Source organism: Hemitrygon akajei, chromosome 17, assembly GCF_048418815.1.
Source record: "Hemitrygon akajei chromosome 17, sHemAka1.3, whole genome shotgun sequence".
Taxonomy (NCBI): domain Eukaryota; kingdom Metazoa; phylum Chordata; class Chondrichthyes; order Myliobatiformes; family Dasyatidae; genus Hemitrygon; species Hemitrygon akajei.
This window is the reverse complement of record NC_133140.1, coordinates 55,279,565-55,295,982: the sequence shown is the minus strand read 5'-3', so window position 1 is coordinate 55,295,982 and position 16,418 is coordinate 55,279,565. Positions and strand designations below refer to the sequence as shown.

At 39.5% G+C, this 16,418-nt stretch overlaps 1 protein-coding gene across 1 annotated transcript in view; it reads left to right on the top strand.

The window, feature by feature from the left end:
* The first annotated feature begins 3,137 nt into the window (after window positions 1-3,137).
* zcchc14 (zinc finger, CCHC domain containing 14) overlaps window positions 3,138-16,418 on the top strand; it is a 117,897-nt gene continuing 104,616 nt past the window's right edge. Inside the window, exon 1 of the mRNA XM_073070163.1 lies at window positions 3,138-4,544. Coding sequence (XP_072926264.1) covers window positions 3,975-4,544 — 570 coding nt within the window. The 5' untranslated portion in view covers window positions 3,138-3,974. The remainder of the gene's footprint in view (window positions 4,545-16,418) is intronic.

The window sequence follows — 16,418 nt, the reverse complement described above, 5'->3', positions numbered from 1 at the left end:
TAGATATTAAGAAAGAGGATATGCTGGAATTTTTGGAAAGCATCAAGTTAGATAAGTCACTGAGACTGGACAGGATATACCCCAGGCTACTGTGGGAAGCAAGAGAGGAGATTGCTGAGCCTCTGGCAATGATCTTTGCATCATCATTAGGGATGGGAGAGGTTCCAGAGGATTGGAGGGTTGCTGATGTTGTTCCCTTATTCAAGAAAGGGAGTAGGGATAACCCAGGAAATTATAGGCCAGTAAGTCTTACTTCAGTGCTTAGAAAGTTGATGGAGAAGATCCTGAGAGGCAGGATTTATGAACATTTGAAGAGGTATAATATGATTAGGAATAGTCAGCATGGCTTTGTCAAAGGCAGGTCGTGCCTTATGAGCCTGATTGAATTTTTTGAGGATATGACAAAGAACATTGATGAAGGTAGAGCCGTAGATGCAGTGTATGATTTTAGCAAGGCATTTGATAAGGTACCCCATGCAAGGCTTATTGAGAAAGTAAGGAGGCATGGGATCCAAGGGCACATTGCTTTGTGGATCTGGAACTGGCTTGCCCACAGAAGGCAAAGAGTGGTTGTAGACGGGTCATGTTCTGCATGGAGGACGGTGACCAGTGGTGTGCCTCAGGGATCTCTTCTGGGATCCCTACTCTTCGTGATTTTTATAAATAACCTGGCTGAGGAAGTGGAGGGATGGGTTAGTAAATTTACTGATGACACAAAGGTTGGAGGTGTTGTGGATAGTGTGGAGGGCTATCAGAGGTTACAACAGGACATCCGTAGGATGCAAAACTGGGCTGAGAAGTGGCAGATGGAGTTCAATACAGATAAATGTGAGGTGGTTCATTTTGGTAGGTCAAATATGATGACAGAATATAGTATTAATGGTGAGACTCTTGGCAGTGTGGAGGATCAGAGGAATCTTGGGGTCTGAGTCCATAGGACACTCAAGCTGCTACACAGGTTGACTCTGTGGTTAAGAAGGCATACAGTGCATTGGCCTTCATCAATCATGGGACTGAGTTTAGGAGCCGAGAGGTAATGTTGCGGCTATATAGGACCCTGGTCAGACCCCACTTGGGAGTACTGTGTTCAATTCTGGTCATCTCATTATAGGATGAATGTGGAAACCATAGAAAGGGTACAGAGGAGATTTACAAGGATGCTGCCTGGATTGGGGAGCATGTCTTATGAGAATAGGTTTTGTGAACTCGGCGTTTTCTCCTTGGAGCGACGGAGGATGAGAGGTGACCTGATAAGAGATGTACAAGATTATGAGAGGCATTAATCGTGTGGATAGTCAGAAGCTTTTCCCCAGGGCTGAAATGGCTAGCATGAGAGGGCATAGTTTTCAGGTGCTTGGAAGTAGGTACAGAGGAGATGTCACAGGTAAGTTTTTTACTCAGAGTGGTGAGTGTGTGGAATGGGCTGCTGTCGGCGGCAGTGGAGGTGGAAATGATAGGGTCTTTTAAGAGACTCCTGGATGGCTACATGGAGCTTGGAAAAATAGAGGGCTATGGGTAAAGCCTAGGTAGTTCTAAGGTAGGGACATATTCGGCACAGCTTTGTGGGCCGAAGGGCCCGTATTGTGCTGCAGGTTTTCTATGTTTCTACATTTACATTCCCTAAAATAAAGCCAATTAAAGCTCTGGCTACAAGTTACATTATGGAAAACTTGCCTTCATATTGCATCTTTCAGCATCACAAGAAGTCCCTGAGAGCTTATAACTAATTAGGAACTGTAGTGTATTCATATTTCAGTAATACTTGAGTAATATATATTGTTTGATTATGCTTTGTTTACATAATTCATTATGGATTATATCTAAAAGTACATGAATGGCGTACGTCATTATGCCACCACATCATACGTGAGCACCTCAATAAAAAAGGGGGTAAAAATAAGTAGACAGGTATCCCATTACAAAAAATAACAGGAAAGCTTGCAATAACTTACATTTATTACTATTTTTCATGAAACCTGGAAATCTCAAAATGTGTTACAGTCTAAGCTGTTATTAGTGTTTCTATTATTAGAAACCTGAAGCCTGCACAGTTCAAAACATGCTGGAATCGAAATACATTTTAAATTCTGTCATTATTCCATGGCATGAAACAGAACAGGTAATTTGTGTGCAGCCAGGTTTTACATACACAGCACTGAAATAAATGACCTGCTACTTACTGGTGCTGATTTGAAAAGAAAACTTGGCCAGTACTGTACACCAAACTCTATGAAATGTTTTACTGCCAATTGAGGAGTTTTATGTCTCATCCAAAAGGCAGCATCTCTCCTAGTACAATTCTTGCTCATTAACTCCATATGCAAAGTTTAAAATACTACTGCATGCCAAAGCTAAAATTTGAACTTCATTACCTTTGCAATATTGTATACTAAGAATAATCTTTTTCTTTCTCAGCAAAAATCTACAAATTGCACATTCACCATCGTCTACTAGGAGAATAAACAAGCACTTCCTGCAGCAGCATCTGGGAAAGTGGGATGTGACATAAGAAACCGCAAAGATCCTGATGATCTCTAAACGAAAGGACATATTTGTTGGATAAATAGTATTAAGAATTTATTAAGTTGTTGGTATTTTTGTTAAGCCACAACAAACATGTTTTATAAATTATTTGCGAAATAATTGCACTATTTATTGTTATTCGTCAGTAAATATGACACGGGGTGCTGGAATCGGTCTTGTAAGTATACAACACTTTAGCATTCTTTCAATGTTATCAACCAACCAAAGGTTACACTTCTCACTGCCATTACGCCCATTGGAATGAATGTAATTTTTTTTACAAGAAAACTCGAATTAGTTTACCGTGTTCGGACTTTTTATATAAAGATCATATTTCAGTTTTTTCACTAAAGATCATATTTCAGTTTAATGAAGTCTTGGCCTGCCTATTCAACATTCTTCAATGAGTTATCCTCTATTTGCAAAACATTACGTAACACAGCCTTCCCGAATGTAAATTGAGCCCTATAAACTTAAAGAACTTCGGCCTGGTAAATACATTCTCATGAGGCCGATCACAGCCCAACCTAATTGCAAGGGAGATAATTGACAGTGATATTCCGCAATAAAACGACCAGGTTTTGGAGAACAGTCCTTCTGGAAAAGCTGAAGGCGGGACTTTGGTCGACCAGGTTCGGTGGAGAGCGTAGACCTTTGAAGAATTCTATGCGAAGCGTGGTTCTGAAAACCCCAAACAAAACGGATTCCGTTTGTCTTTCCTAAACAGGAGGGGGACTCAGGGTAAAATCTTAGCTGGGGAAAAGGCATGGAGGCTGCCGAAAGACGTTCGATTTGTTATTGATAAGGAGGCGATGAGGAGAGAGCGAAGCGGAGGGGTTGAAGATTGACAGTAGAACTGTCCAATCACCGGTGTCCCTGGGGGGGCGGGGCGGTTCACTTGGTTCATGTGGGCGAGGCGGAGACGACGCGAGGAGGCCGTGATTTTAAAAGAAACGGCCGGCGGCGAGCCAGCGGCCAGTGCGCGCGCGCGGCCGACAGCTGGAGCGCGCGGTGGGCGCGAGCCCAAAGACAAGCGACAACAAATCGCTGTCAGAAACGGTGCGCGTCACACTCCAGGCCGTCAGCAGCGGTGCGCGTCACACACTAGGTCGTCAGCGATTCATTTTAGCGAGAAGACCTGGAAGAGAAGGGAGACAACGGGAAGAAAATCTTGGATTGAACACGAATGGCCTTCAGCGGTACCGTGCGGTGCTAACCGATCCGGTTAACAGCTGTTCTGTCTCCCCCCCCCCCCCCCACCCCTTCGCTCAGCCGAAGGAAAAGTACATTTTTTTTTCTTCTCCCCCTTTTGCCAAATCAAAACGGAAATTCTCCTTCAACAAGATCGCCTAAGAAACAAAATGCGGCGAAGCTGAAAGTTGTGCTTGTATTCCAGTTTTAAATATTCGTAAAGGGGGCTGTCGATCAGCCCTGCGATTGTGTGGTTGAAGATGATGCAGAAGCAGCTGCAACGGGATGAGGTTTACCGTTGGTTCGGCGAGTTAAATTCCTCACAGAGAGTGGATTTCATTTGTGGGTTGCTGGACCTCTGTATCCCCCTGGAGCTACGCTTTTTGGGCTCCTGTCTAGAGGACTTGGCCAAAAAGGACTACCATTCTCTCAGGGATTCCGAGATCAAAGCTAACAACGTGGCTGACCTAGCCAGCTTGACCAACATGACAGACGAAGTGGTCCGCAGTAAACTCATCGTCTCCTTGGCCTTACTATGCTCCGACAACAGGGAGGCGTCCGGGGTCTTGTACCGCACCCTTACCCACATCGACTCCATCATCAATAACTATGGCCTTCAGCTTCACGACAGGACTGGCGATGAATTCCTGCTCTTATTTACCATGGCTTCCAACCACCCTTCCTTCACCTTCCATCAGAAGCAGGTCCTGAGGCAGGAGCTGCTGGAAATACAGAGAATTATCGATAGTACTTCCAAAACAGCCACTGTCCCCGTCGCGGCCACATCGACTACTGCAGCCAACTGGAACAGTAGTTCAGCAATCTGCAAGGTGGGATGCTACACATACACACGCTAACAAAACTACGCGGTGGAAAGACTGTTTTCTTCACAAATCTCATATTTCAATCGCATAACAGTTCTAGTAACATTTAATGTTCAGCTGCATGCAAGGCAAATCTCTATAGCTTAACTTCTGATTAAGTTAGTTTAAAATTTTTCTTTTGAAATTTTTTATTAGAAAATTGGATGTTTTGCAAAATTTCGCTTCCTCCATGCTTGTCTTTCATTTTCGAGAATATCGTTTGCAACTTGATTTTTATTAGTTTCCACAATGACTTTTAATCTCTTCAATGAGATAACTTTGTCAGTATTACACTGTTCTTAAAAAAAGTTTATATTCAGACGGTGCACCAAGATTTTTTGATGCTCTCAATGTTTTTCATCTACTTCAAAGACATTATATTCCATTAGTATATCTACTTATACTTCATCACCACTTTTCTTGACCATTGCACTGTTGCTGATTGTTTGACTTCTTGGTTGATGTCTTTGCTTGGATAAGCCAAAATTTCCCCAAGGTAAAGTTTGGAGCGACAAAATTATTGACTTTAATTTCAGCAACAATATCTGTTGAGTTGCTACCAATTCCATCCTGTTCCCTGATCACGTTTTCTATTTCTATTCCTAATTTGACTGTGAGTTGAGGTCCTGACCTAATATACTCAATGACCACCCCATAATATTACCGTTTGTTCATCTATCTGAACACGTCTGAATTTGGCATCATGTCCATACTTGGTTATTCCAGTATTTCTTTCCTGGCTTGGTTAAATTTGAATAATCCAAAACACTGGTGCCCACTGCCTAATTCAAGCCTTATCTTGCATTTGACTCTTGATTTATTAATGCTTCATTAAAAAAGTCATTATCATATTCCACCTCTGACTTTTTTCAGTTTGAAAACTCTCAAGAACACAGTGTTCTTCAGACTTGTGGCTCTCTCCTCTTTTCCCCATGATTGGTGACTATGCTTTTTAATTCTTAGCCCTAGTTCAGAATTTTCTTTTTGTTCCTGCTTTTGAACAGTACTATCATTTAATTCTTTATTCTACTTGATATAAGGTAAATTTATAAATTTGTTTTATTAATGGTTTTATGTGTAATTACATTCCCATGAAAAGCTTTGGGATGTTTTACACAGTGCTAAGTTGTGTTTACTTTCTTCCAGAATCATGCCAATCATTTTACTCTGGTGTGAATTTTTTTTTGCCATTATAGTGTATCTTGATTTTTTTGCACTATTCATTGAACAAAATGGTTGTACCATGTCATGATAAGGCTAAGACCTTTAACATGCTTTTATTTGCATTTTAAGTTAATTCAAAGACTTTTTAAATATAGAACTGGCATAAATTTGGCACATTTAAAATAAATATTTTGTATGGTATATGGAGTTGGCTATTGTAATATCAATATATTATTGTTACTGAAATTCCCTAAAAGTTTTTAAATATTTGTTTTGTTGGTACTATAATTGAGTTCCAAAAGTGCATTGTCTCTTAAATATCCGTAGCATAATTTTAATTTGGCTGTCTTAGTACTTGTATAATACACATTTTAATACATCTCAATTTAAAGAACAAATAGAAGAATGAATTAATCCATGCGTTCTACAAATATAATATCTGTTTATGTAACTAAGATTTTGTAATAAGGTTGTCACTGTAAATGTAGGCATCAGAGGACAGTAGAAATGATCACCTTAATCTGTTAAGTAATCATTCCTCATAAGACATGAAATTGTTTTGCTTCCTACTAACAGATATTGGACTAAAGGGAAAAGAAAATATTCAATATGCCAGGATTGCTATACATTGTCATGCTGAAGAATCTAGTTTGAATTGGGCCTTGAGTTCCCCACCAGATTTTTTTAGAAGCACATTTTTACCCTAACTCAGCAAAATGAATGTTGAATTTCAAACACAAATTGCATCCAGTGGAAGTGGGGGCTTTTGTTTGTCACAGTAATTTAAAAAAAAATTAACAGGCAATCAAAGTAGTAATTGTGGGGAGTTTTTATTAATTGTTTCTTGTAACACAGAAAGAGGGCATTTGGCTCTTTTCTGATTTCCCTGCAACTTGTTATTTCTTGCTTGCCCATTAACCTCTCCTCCCTACATTTTTTCATCTGTTTCAGGACATATTTTAAAACATGTAAAAGGAAACCAACAGACACACTTGTAAAGCTTTTGAATGACTTAAAAATAAATGATTGGAAATTAATTACTCTGCACTATATAACTAGTAAATGCCTTCATAAGCTTTAAAATGTTGTGTCCAGTTATTTAAAATGGTTATTGGATGACTCAGTTATTTGATGATGAACAAGTATATTAAGCTGCAACATAGTACCACTTAAAATATTTTAGAAAGATGTTGGAATAATTGCTACGTTTGTGCCAATTAATAGCCATTTTTTAGTGATATTCAAATAAGTTTAAGTAAAATTTAGGGGACAGGGCATAAAATATTTTTGAAAATTATTGTAACTTCATTTGCAATCAGCAATCCATGCATTATGCCTAAAAGTAGAAACTTAGTTCTTCAAAATAAAATCAAATTTAATCAACATAAAATGAAAATTTTATGTATCTCAATCTCCAGTATTGGCTTGATTATTTTGAATTTCAAAAAACTAAACATTAACACAAACACTTAATACGGTAGTTTAACCAAGTTTCTTTTAACATAAAAATACTGGTATTAACATATTGACATTGAAATTTAAGATATCAAGAGAAAGTAATCATTGAAGTGTTATAAAATGGATCTCAGCAAATTGAACTATATATTTTCATTATCTCTTTTAAACCAGAGATGTATCCAATGCTTGAAGAATGTTAGGTTGCCTTCAGCACAACATAAAACCTAGATGTTTGGAGCACCACAATGAAACGTTTTTTTAAAAATGCAGAAGATCTTGGAAGTATGTGGGATTTTTGCAATAAATATACTGAATTTTACAACTAAACTCATTAAATTTGTCATAACCAGTAATTTTCTCCTCTAATTGCAATCATGTCTGCACTGTTGTCTCATCACTAAAAATTAGTCTCTGCATTGCAAAGCTATTTCATATACAGAATAAATCTGGAAATGAAGGCCACCTTTACTACAAAGGAAAAAATAGTATGCTATGAAAAGAAGTAGATTTACTACCTACAGCTGACATTCAAAGCTATTACCATTGTTGAGTTCTTGCTTTCAGTGTTCTTTGTTTTCTTCTCCCTTGCCCTCCCCTCCCTCTCACTCTCTTTTGAACTCCCCCCCCCCACACTAAATTCTGAGGTGATTTCATTAAAATGACCCGAGTACTAAAGGAAGTTGATAAGGTGCATGCGGAGTAATTATTTTCTCCTGGCTTTTGCTCTTTCTTTGCCCTTTTGTGATGAATCACCCATTTCAAAGTAAAATTTATTATTGGAGTGCATACATGTCACCACATATCACCCTGAGATTTTTTTCCCTGCAGGCATACTTGGCAAATTTATAGAACGGTAACTGTAAATAGGGTCTGTATACTGTAAACGTCAGGAGCTGTAAACTGTGTAAATGCAGATAATAAATAAATAGCAATAAATAATATACATGAAATAACAAGACAAAATAGTCCTTAAATGAGTGTAGCAATTCCCTTTTGTTCAAGAGCCTGCTGGTTCTGAACGTGGTGGTGTGAATCTAGAGCCACGTACTATCTACCTGATGGCAGTATTGAGAAAAGCGCATGGCCTTTCCTGGCATCCCAGGGCCTTACTATCATCTACAAGGAGTGTGACAGAATTCTCTCCACTTCCTTGAGTGCAGTTCTATCAATGTACCAATTCAACTGGAATCTAGAGCAATTTGTCCTGCTCTATTTGTATTCCACCACAAAATATTCATCCCCTTTATCTCTGGATGCAAAGATGTGCTGCTGGTTCTCAACAAGGCTAATCCAGTAACTCCTTCCAGCCAGATCCTCTACAACTAAGACAACCAAAGACAATGTGCTAATGGAAACATCAGTACCTGCAGGTCACACTCCATTATGGCTTTGAGCAGATTGTTGTTTCTTTCAAGCCAGATCCTGAAATTCTCAACTGAACAGCATTATGTGAGTGCATTCATCAGAAAGGCTGCAGACATTCAAGAAGTTGGTTCATTGTCACCTCTTGAAGACCATTACAAATGGCCAACAGATGTTGACCTTACTAGTATCCTGGTAAATTTTTAGGAAATGATAAATATGTTTTTTAAGAATTTTAAAAAGTGATTGGAATCCCCTTGACACCAAGACTGCATGAAATTATTTCAAAAATATTCTAGAAAATGCCACCACTTAATTTTCTATAACTCAATAGCTACTTCTTCCTTGTATGTAACCAAAATTCTCTCCTGGCAGGTGAAAGAGTTGTAGTGAAGCATTGCAACTTGTGTGCTGCTTGGGTGGTGTTACCTGTCTGATATTAAAACAAAGTGCTGAAAATTCTCAGCAGGCCAGGGCAGCATTTTGTAGAGGAAAAAATAAATGTTCTATTTCAGGTCAGTGAACCTTCACCAGAACTTAATATTTCAGAGTATTTCCAGTACTTTGATTCTTATTTCAGATTTACAGGCTTTTTAAAAATTTACAATTGCCTGTTTGGTTGCTGAATTACAATATCTTATGTCTGATGTGATGAGGAAGTTACTTAAAAGAGGCTGAACATGCTCAAGACAAAGGAGATGATAGTGGATTTCAGGAGACATCCCTCCGCTATGTCTCCCCTCACAGTCCTCAGCAGCCCTGTGTCCACCGTGGAGAACTTCAGGTTCCTGGGAACCACCATCTCTCAGGATCTGAAGTGGGAGCAGAACATCAGCTCCATCCTGAAGAAGGCCCAGCAGCGGATGTATTTCCTGCGGCTCTTGAGGAAATACAGTCTGCCTCAGGAATTGCTGCTGCAGTTCTACACTGCAGTCATTGAGTCTGTCCTGTGCACCTCCATCATTGTGTGGTTTGGAGCCGCCACCAAGCAGGATAGAACCAGACTACAGCGCACAGTGAGGACTGCCGAGCGCATCATTGGAGCCTCCCTGCCCTCTATTGTGGACCTGTACTCTTCCAGGTTGAAGAAGAGGGCGGGGAACATCATAAAGGACTCCTCCCATCCTGCGCACGGACTGTTTGATCTGCTACCATCTGGTAGGTGCTTCAGATCCCTCCAGACTAAGACTAATAGGCATTGGAGAAGTTTTTTCCCTACTGCGGTCACTTTGCTGAACAGTTAACTGCCGGTTAACTGTCGGCTAACTATTACTTGGATTGTACTACCTGTATGTATAATCTATATTTTCATTTATATTTATCATTATTATTGTTATGAGCAGAGAGACAACATCTGCCGGAAGTAAATTCTTTGTATGTGCATAGGTACTTGGCGATTAAAGTCTGATTCTGATTCTGATTCTTGTGGACTTGTGGATTCTTAGCTGAAATTGGTAATTTTGAAGCAAAGAATGACTAAAGTTTTGATAAGGGAACTTACTTATGAAAGTAGGCTAATTACAAACATAAGGACAGATTATAACTTTTATAGGTAATTGGAAAAGAAAAGATTACAAAAAAAAATTATGGTCTGTTACAGGCTGAAGAAAGAGAATTTGTTTCAAATTAATTTGGGGATCTGCATATTTCATATTGCCCCTGAAAAGGTTGTGATGAGTTTTATTCAAAGTTCTGCAATATTGCTGGTGCTTTTGCAGTGGTATTGTGTAGAGAGTAACAGGATTTGGACTGAGCAGCAATGTCAGAATGGCAAGTATGTGACTTGGACTGCACCAAGCAAGGGCTGATGTACCCAAACCACCTTCTGCCCTTGTCCTAATTATGATAATAACCACAGGATTGGGAGGAGCTATGGTAAGGTGTATAAGATGATGAGAAGCATTGATCGTGTGAATAGTCAGAGGCGCTTTCCCAGGGCTGAAATGGTTGCCACAAGAGGACACAGGTTTAAGGTACTGGGGAGTAGGTACAGAGGAGATGTCAGGGGTAAGTTTTTTACTCAGAGTGGTGAGTACGTGGAATGGGCTGCTGGCAACGGTGGTGGAGGCGGATACGATAGGGTCTTTTAAGAGACTTTTGGATAGGTACATGGAGCTGAAAAAAATATAGGGGTAAGCCTAGTAATTTCTGAGGTAGGGATATGTTCGGCACAACTTTGTGGGCTGTAGGGCCTGTATTTTGCTCTAGGTTTTCTATGTTTCTTAAAGCTTGGCAGGCAAGTATAATACATTTTGTACAAGGTGCACAGTGCAGCTATTGTATGCCATTGATAGAGGGCACAAATGTTTCAGGTCGACATAAGGTTTCGGTCAAGAATATGAATTATCCTGGATGTCAAACATACCAAAAGTTGCTGGTGCTGTATTAATCCTTGGTAGCTCAGCTCTTGTGCATTGTAAATGGTGATAAACTAGGGGGATTTAGGTGAGTTACTTTCTGCAGGATATCAAGCCTCTGATTTGCTTTTGTAGCCAAAGCATTTATTTGGTTGGTCCTGCTGATTTGCTAGTTAGTGCCCCCAGGATATTGATGGTGGGTGATTCTTTCTGCAATGATAATGCTATTGAATGTCAAGAGTAAGTTGTTATTCACTTTTCTATTGGAGATGACACTTCCTAGCATGTATGAAAGAAGACTGGGCCTGTACTCTCTTGAGTTAGAAGATTTGGAGATGATTTATTATTTTTTTTAAGCCCAACATTTCAATGGGGATTGACAAGAATATTTACTATCTTTTTTTAATTGTGTCAGTTTTGATATAAAGTATGAAGAGTATATGATGTTTGTTTGTCTCTGACATTAGATAGATAGATACTTTATTCATCCCCATGGGGAAATTCAACATTTTTTCCAATGTCCCATACACTTATTGTAGCAAAACTAATTACATACAATACTTAACTCAGTAAAAATATGATATGCATCTAAAATCACCCTCTCAAAAAGCATTAATAATGGCTTTTAAAAAGTTCTTAAGTAGTTTACTTAAATACATTGAGTCCTAACCCCGGCACTTTAACATATCTTACTCCTGGCGGTTGAATTGTAAAGCCGAATGGCATTGGGGAGTATTAATCTCTTCATCCTGTCTGAGGAGCATTGCATCGATAGCAACCTGTCGCTGAAACTGCTTCTCTGTCTCTGGATGGTGCTATGTAGAGGATGTTCAGGGTTTTCCATAATTAACCGTAGCCTACTCAGCGCCCTTCGCTCTGCTACCGATGTTATACTCTCCAGTACTTTGCCCACGACAGAGCCCGCCTTCCTTACCAGCTTATTAAGACGTGAGGCGTCCCTCTTCTTAATGCTGCCTCTTCTTAACTCTTATGCAAATGTTTCCTCTCCATACTTCTGCCACTCCTTTAACTCCAGACTTTTTGAAAAAGGAAGAGCAGTGAAAGAGAAAATGGAATGGTCTCTTCCATGTTTCCATGAAGTTCAGTGGTTTCTTCAAATTCCCTTTTATTCTCAAGTACAGCCAGTACCTCTATACTATATTCTCATCCCTTGCTCCTGATGCTTGCTGGCTTTATTTATGGCTTCCTTTGCTTAGACAGCATCCTTAGACCTTCTAAAACCATTATTGCTGTCTCCTTTTCAAAGTCTGCAATCATGTTTTCTCCAAATACTTTATTTACTATTATTTGTATTGTATTTTGTATTTGCACAGCTTGTCATCTTTTGCACATTGTCAGGGTTTGTGTGTAGCTTTTTCATTGATGCTGCTTTTCAAGTTCCTGGATGTCAAGATCTCTGAGGATCTAACCTGGTTCCAACATATCGATGCAGTTATAAAGAAGGCAAGACAGTGGCCATACTTCATTACGAGCTTGAACAGATTTGGCATGTCAACGAATACACTCTATAGATGTATTGTGGAGAGCATTCTAACACGCTGCATCACTGTCTGGTACGGGGGGACTACTGTACAGGACGGAAAGAAGTTGCAGGAGGTTGTAAATTTACTTGGCTCCATCTCAGGTATTAGCCTGCAGAGTACCCAGGACACCTTCAAGGAGTGGTGTCTCAGAAAGACAGTGTCCATTATTAAGGACCTGCAGCATACAGGGTATGCCCTTTTCTCACTGTTACTGAGGTACAGAAGCCTGAAGGCACACACTCAATTATTCAGGAACAGCTTCTTCCCCTCTGCCATCCAATTCCTTAACGAGCACTGAACCTGTGAACACTACCTCACTTTTTAAAATATATTATTTCTTCTTTTTTGCACAATTTTTAATCTATTCAATATACATATACTGTAATTGGTTTATTTTTTTCTCTTCTGCGTTAGGTATTGCATTGAACTGCTGCTGCTAAGTTAACAAATTTCATGACTCATGCCGGTAATTAACCTGATTCTGATTCTATATTTCTACTGTAAATGCCTGCAAGAAAATTAATCTTGGGATAACATATAATGAAATATTCATACTTAGATATAAAATTTACTTTGAACTTTGAAATGCTCCACCATCTTAAATCTTTTCTTCATCATAGTGCCTTTTAATGTGCTGTGAATCGCCATCTCTGACAAAATGTCTTCATGAAGGGTCTTGGACTGAAACTTTGACTGCTTATTCCCCTCTATAGATGTTACCTGACTTGCTGATTTCTTGCAGTATTTTTTGTGTGTTGTATTTGTATATTAAAATTTGCTTGGATGTTGCCCTAAGTAATGCAACTGGAGTAATACTGGGTGAATTGTCCCTCCTTGTCTTCCTTGAATTCTCTGTGGAGTTTTACACCCATAATCACACAGTGTCATGAGCAACCATACACCAGCAATGGCCTTTGCAATTTTCCACAGAGCTATATTTGGCTCATCCCTCTTCCTTGGCCACTTGTTGCTCTTCAGTGACATTATTCACAGATATGAATCAGATTTCACAGTGGTGTAACTGGTAGAGCTGCTGCTTTAGAGTTCCAGCAACATGTTTTTAATCCTGACTGATGGTACTGTTTGTATGGAGTTTGCAGGTTCTCTCTGTGACCTTGTTTCCTCTGGGTGCATCAGTTTCCTCCTACATCCTAAAGACATATGGGTTAGTAGGTTAATTGGCCACTTTAAATTTCGTCATGTTTAGGTGAATGATAGTTTCCGCAGAGTTGTTTGGGAACATGGGGAGTATAAAAAGGAATTAGTCTAAATGAATGCTTAACGGTTTGTGCAGACTTGATTAGCTGTATGATTCACTGAATCTGTGATGATGGCATTCAGCTGTATCTATCCACTATGTCAATTTCCCAAATAACTGTTGTTAGATTGCCCATCCGACCTCAAGTTTTGAATAATACAAGCTGTAGCCTTTCAAGTAATAGAATTATATTGCATGGAAACCAGCCCTTTGGCCCTACTCATCCTTGGCAGCCAAGTTGCCTATTTGAACTAGTCCCATTTGGTCCATATACCTATAAACCTTTCCAATATTTGTACCTATCTAAATGTCTTTTAAATATTGTAATTGTAGCCGTCTCTATCATTTCTTCTTGTAGCTCATTCCAAATGTCCACCACCCATTGTGGAAAAAGTTGCCACTCAGATCCCTTTCAAATCCCTCCCCTCTAACTTAAACTGATGCTCTTTAGTTTTAGACTCCCCTATCATGGTGAAAAGATTGTTACTGTTCACCTTATTTTTGCCTCTCATTGTTTTATATGAAGTCGCTCTTCAGTTTCCTGCACTCCAGGGGAAAGTAGTCCCTTCCTATGCAGTATCTCCTTATGGTTGTGGCTCTCCAGTCCTGTTAATATCATTGAATCTTTTCTGCAACCTTCCCAGCTTATTGATGTCTTTCTTATACCCAGGAACTAGAGATGCACACATTTCTCCAAGTGCATTCTCACTGACATCTTGCATTGCTGTAACATGACATTCCAACCCTTGTATTCAGTGGCTGAACTGATGAAGGTGGTGTTTGGCACACTTGTCTTCTTCATCCTATCTATCCAAGTCTCCACTTTCAGGGACCTATATATCTGTATTCCTGCAAACCCCTGTTCTACAATATTTCCCAGAACCCTACTACTTACATTGTAAGTCCTGTTCTGGTTTAACTTGGTAAAATGTAACACCTCTAACTTGCTGGAGTTAAATTCTGTTTGCCATTCTGTGGCCCACTTTCCAAGTTTCTCTACACCCCTTATACAATTGGATAACCCTCATTACTGCCCATGACACCACCAATTTTAGTGTAGTGTACTAATTTGTAAATCACATTTTTAGCATTGTCATCCAAGTCTTTAATATAAATAACAAACAATAATGCGCCCAGCACCAATCCCTGCAATGCATCACTTGTCACAGGGCTTCAATATGGAAAAAAACACCCCCACTATCACCACTGCCTCCTTCCACCAAGCCATTTTGATACCCATTTAGAAAACTCTCCTTGGATTCCACATGATTCCAAGGGTCGGCACAACATTGTGGACCAAAGGGCCTGTGCTGTGCTGTACTGTTCTATGTTCTATGATTTAACTTTCCAGACTGGCTTACCTTGCAGGATCGAGTCAAAAACAGTCCATGTGGACTGCCCTGCCTTTGACACTCCTCTTAGTTACCTTGTCCTCAATCAAGTTCATCACCCACTGATGTTAAGCTTACTGCCCTGTAGTTCCTTGGCCTGGCCTTGCAAGTCTTCTTGAATAAAGGTACAACATTAGCCACTCTCCATTCTCACAGTACCTCACCCATAGCTAAGAAAGGTATCTGCTGGGGCTCCTGCAATTTCTTCCCTGACTTCCCACAATGTCCTAGGATATTGTGGGAATTTATGTCAGAAATTTGTTCACCTTAATGATTTATTACTGTCAGCAGTTTTAATGAGGATATGTTCCAGGATGTCATTACTGATATGCCTTAATTCTGTATCTTGCATGACCTTCTCCACGGTAAATAGAGCTGAGAAATCTTCAGTGAAGATCTCTCCCATCTCCACACATAGACGACTAAATTGATACTTAAGGAAATCTACTCAGTCTCTGGTTTCCCCTTTGCTCTTCATGTAGAAACAGAAACAGGATTATTATCTCTGTCTTGTATAAAATTTGTTGTTCTATGGCAGCAGTACAGTGCAAAGACATACAATTACTATAAATTACAACATAAATAATTCCAAAAAAAGGAAGTGGTCTTGTGGATCACTTAAAAATCTGATGATGGAGGGGTAAAAGCATCTTCTGAATCTTTGGGTGTGGGTCTTCAGGCTCACTGTATTTCCTTAAAAGTCTGTCTGTAACCAGTCAGAATGTTTCCCAGTGTACATTTAAAGAAAGTTGCAAGCGACTTTTGTGGCATACCAAGTCTTCTCAGATTCACTGGTGTACATTCTTCATGATTGCACAATATGTTGGGGCCCAGGATGGATTCTTGAAGATGTGGACATCTTGGAACTTAAAGCTACTCAGTTGTTTTGGCCTAGTATCCCTCCCTTATTTGGTTCCACTTGTCACCTACCTCAACACATTTCATAATCTACAGCTCTCTGTTCTCCACTGGGCACCTCCAGCAAGTTGTTGTTTGCTCCAGATCCCAGCATCTACATTCCTTCTGTCTCCATTTTACAGAGTAGATGTTGAGATGTTTTGAACAAGGGGATGAAGAGTTGTCTTTTGAAACTGAGTTATGTGGACTTTTCTCTAGAATTCCAAGATGAATCTTTGAAATCCTCTGTCTTGGCAGATAGTGGATGCTTAAGTTATTAGAGATATTAGAGGTAGATCAATATTTGCTAGACCAAGTAATATCAGGATATGGAGAAATTGCATGCAAGAGGAGCTGAGGGCAGCATAGATTAGCCATGATCATATTAAATGGCAGAGGGGGCGTTTGGG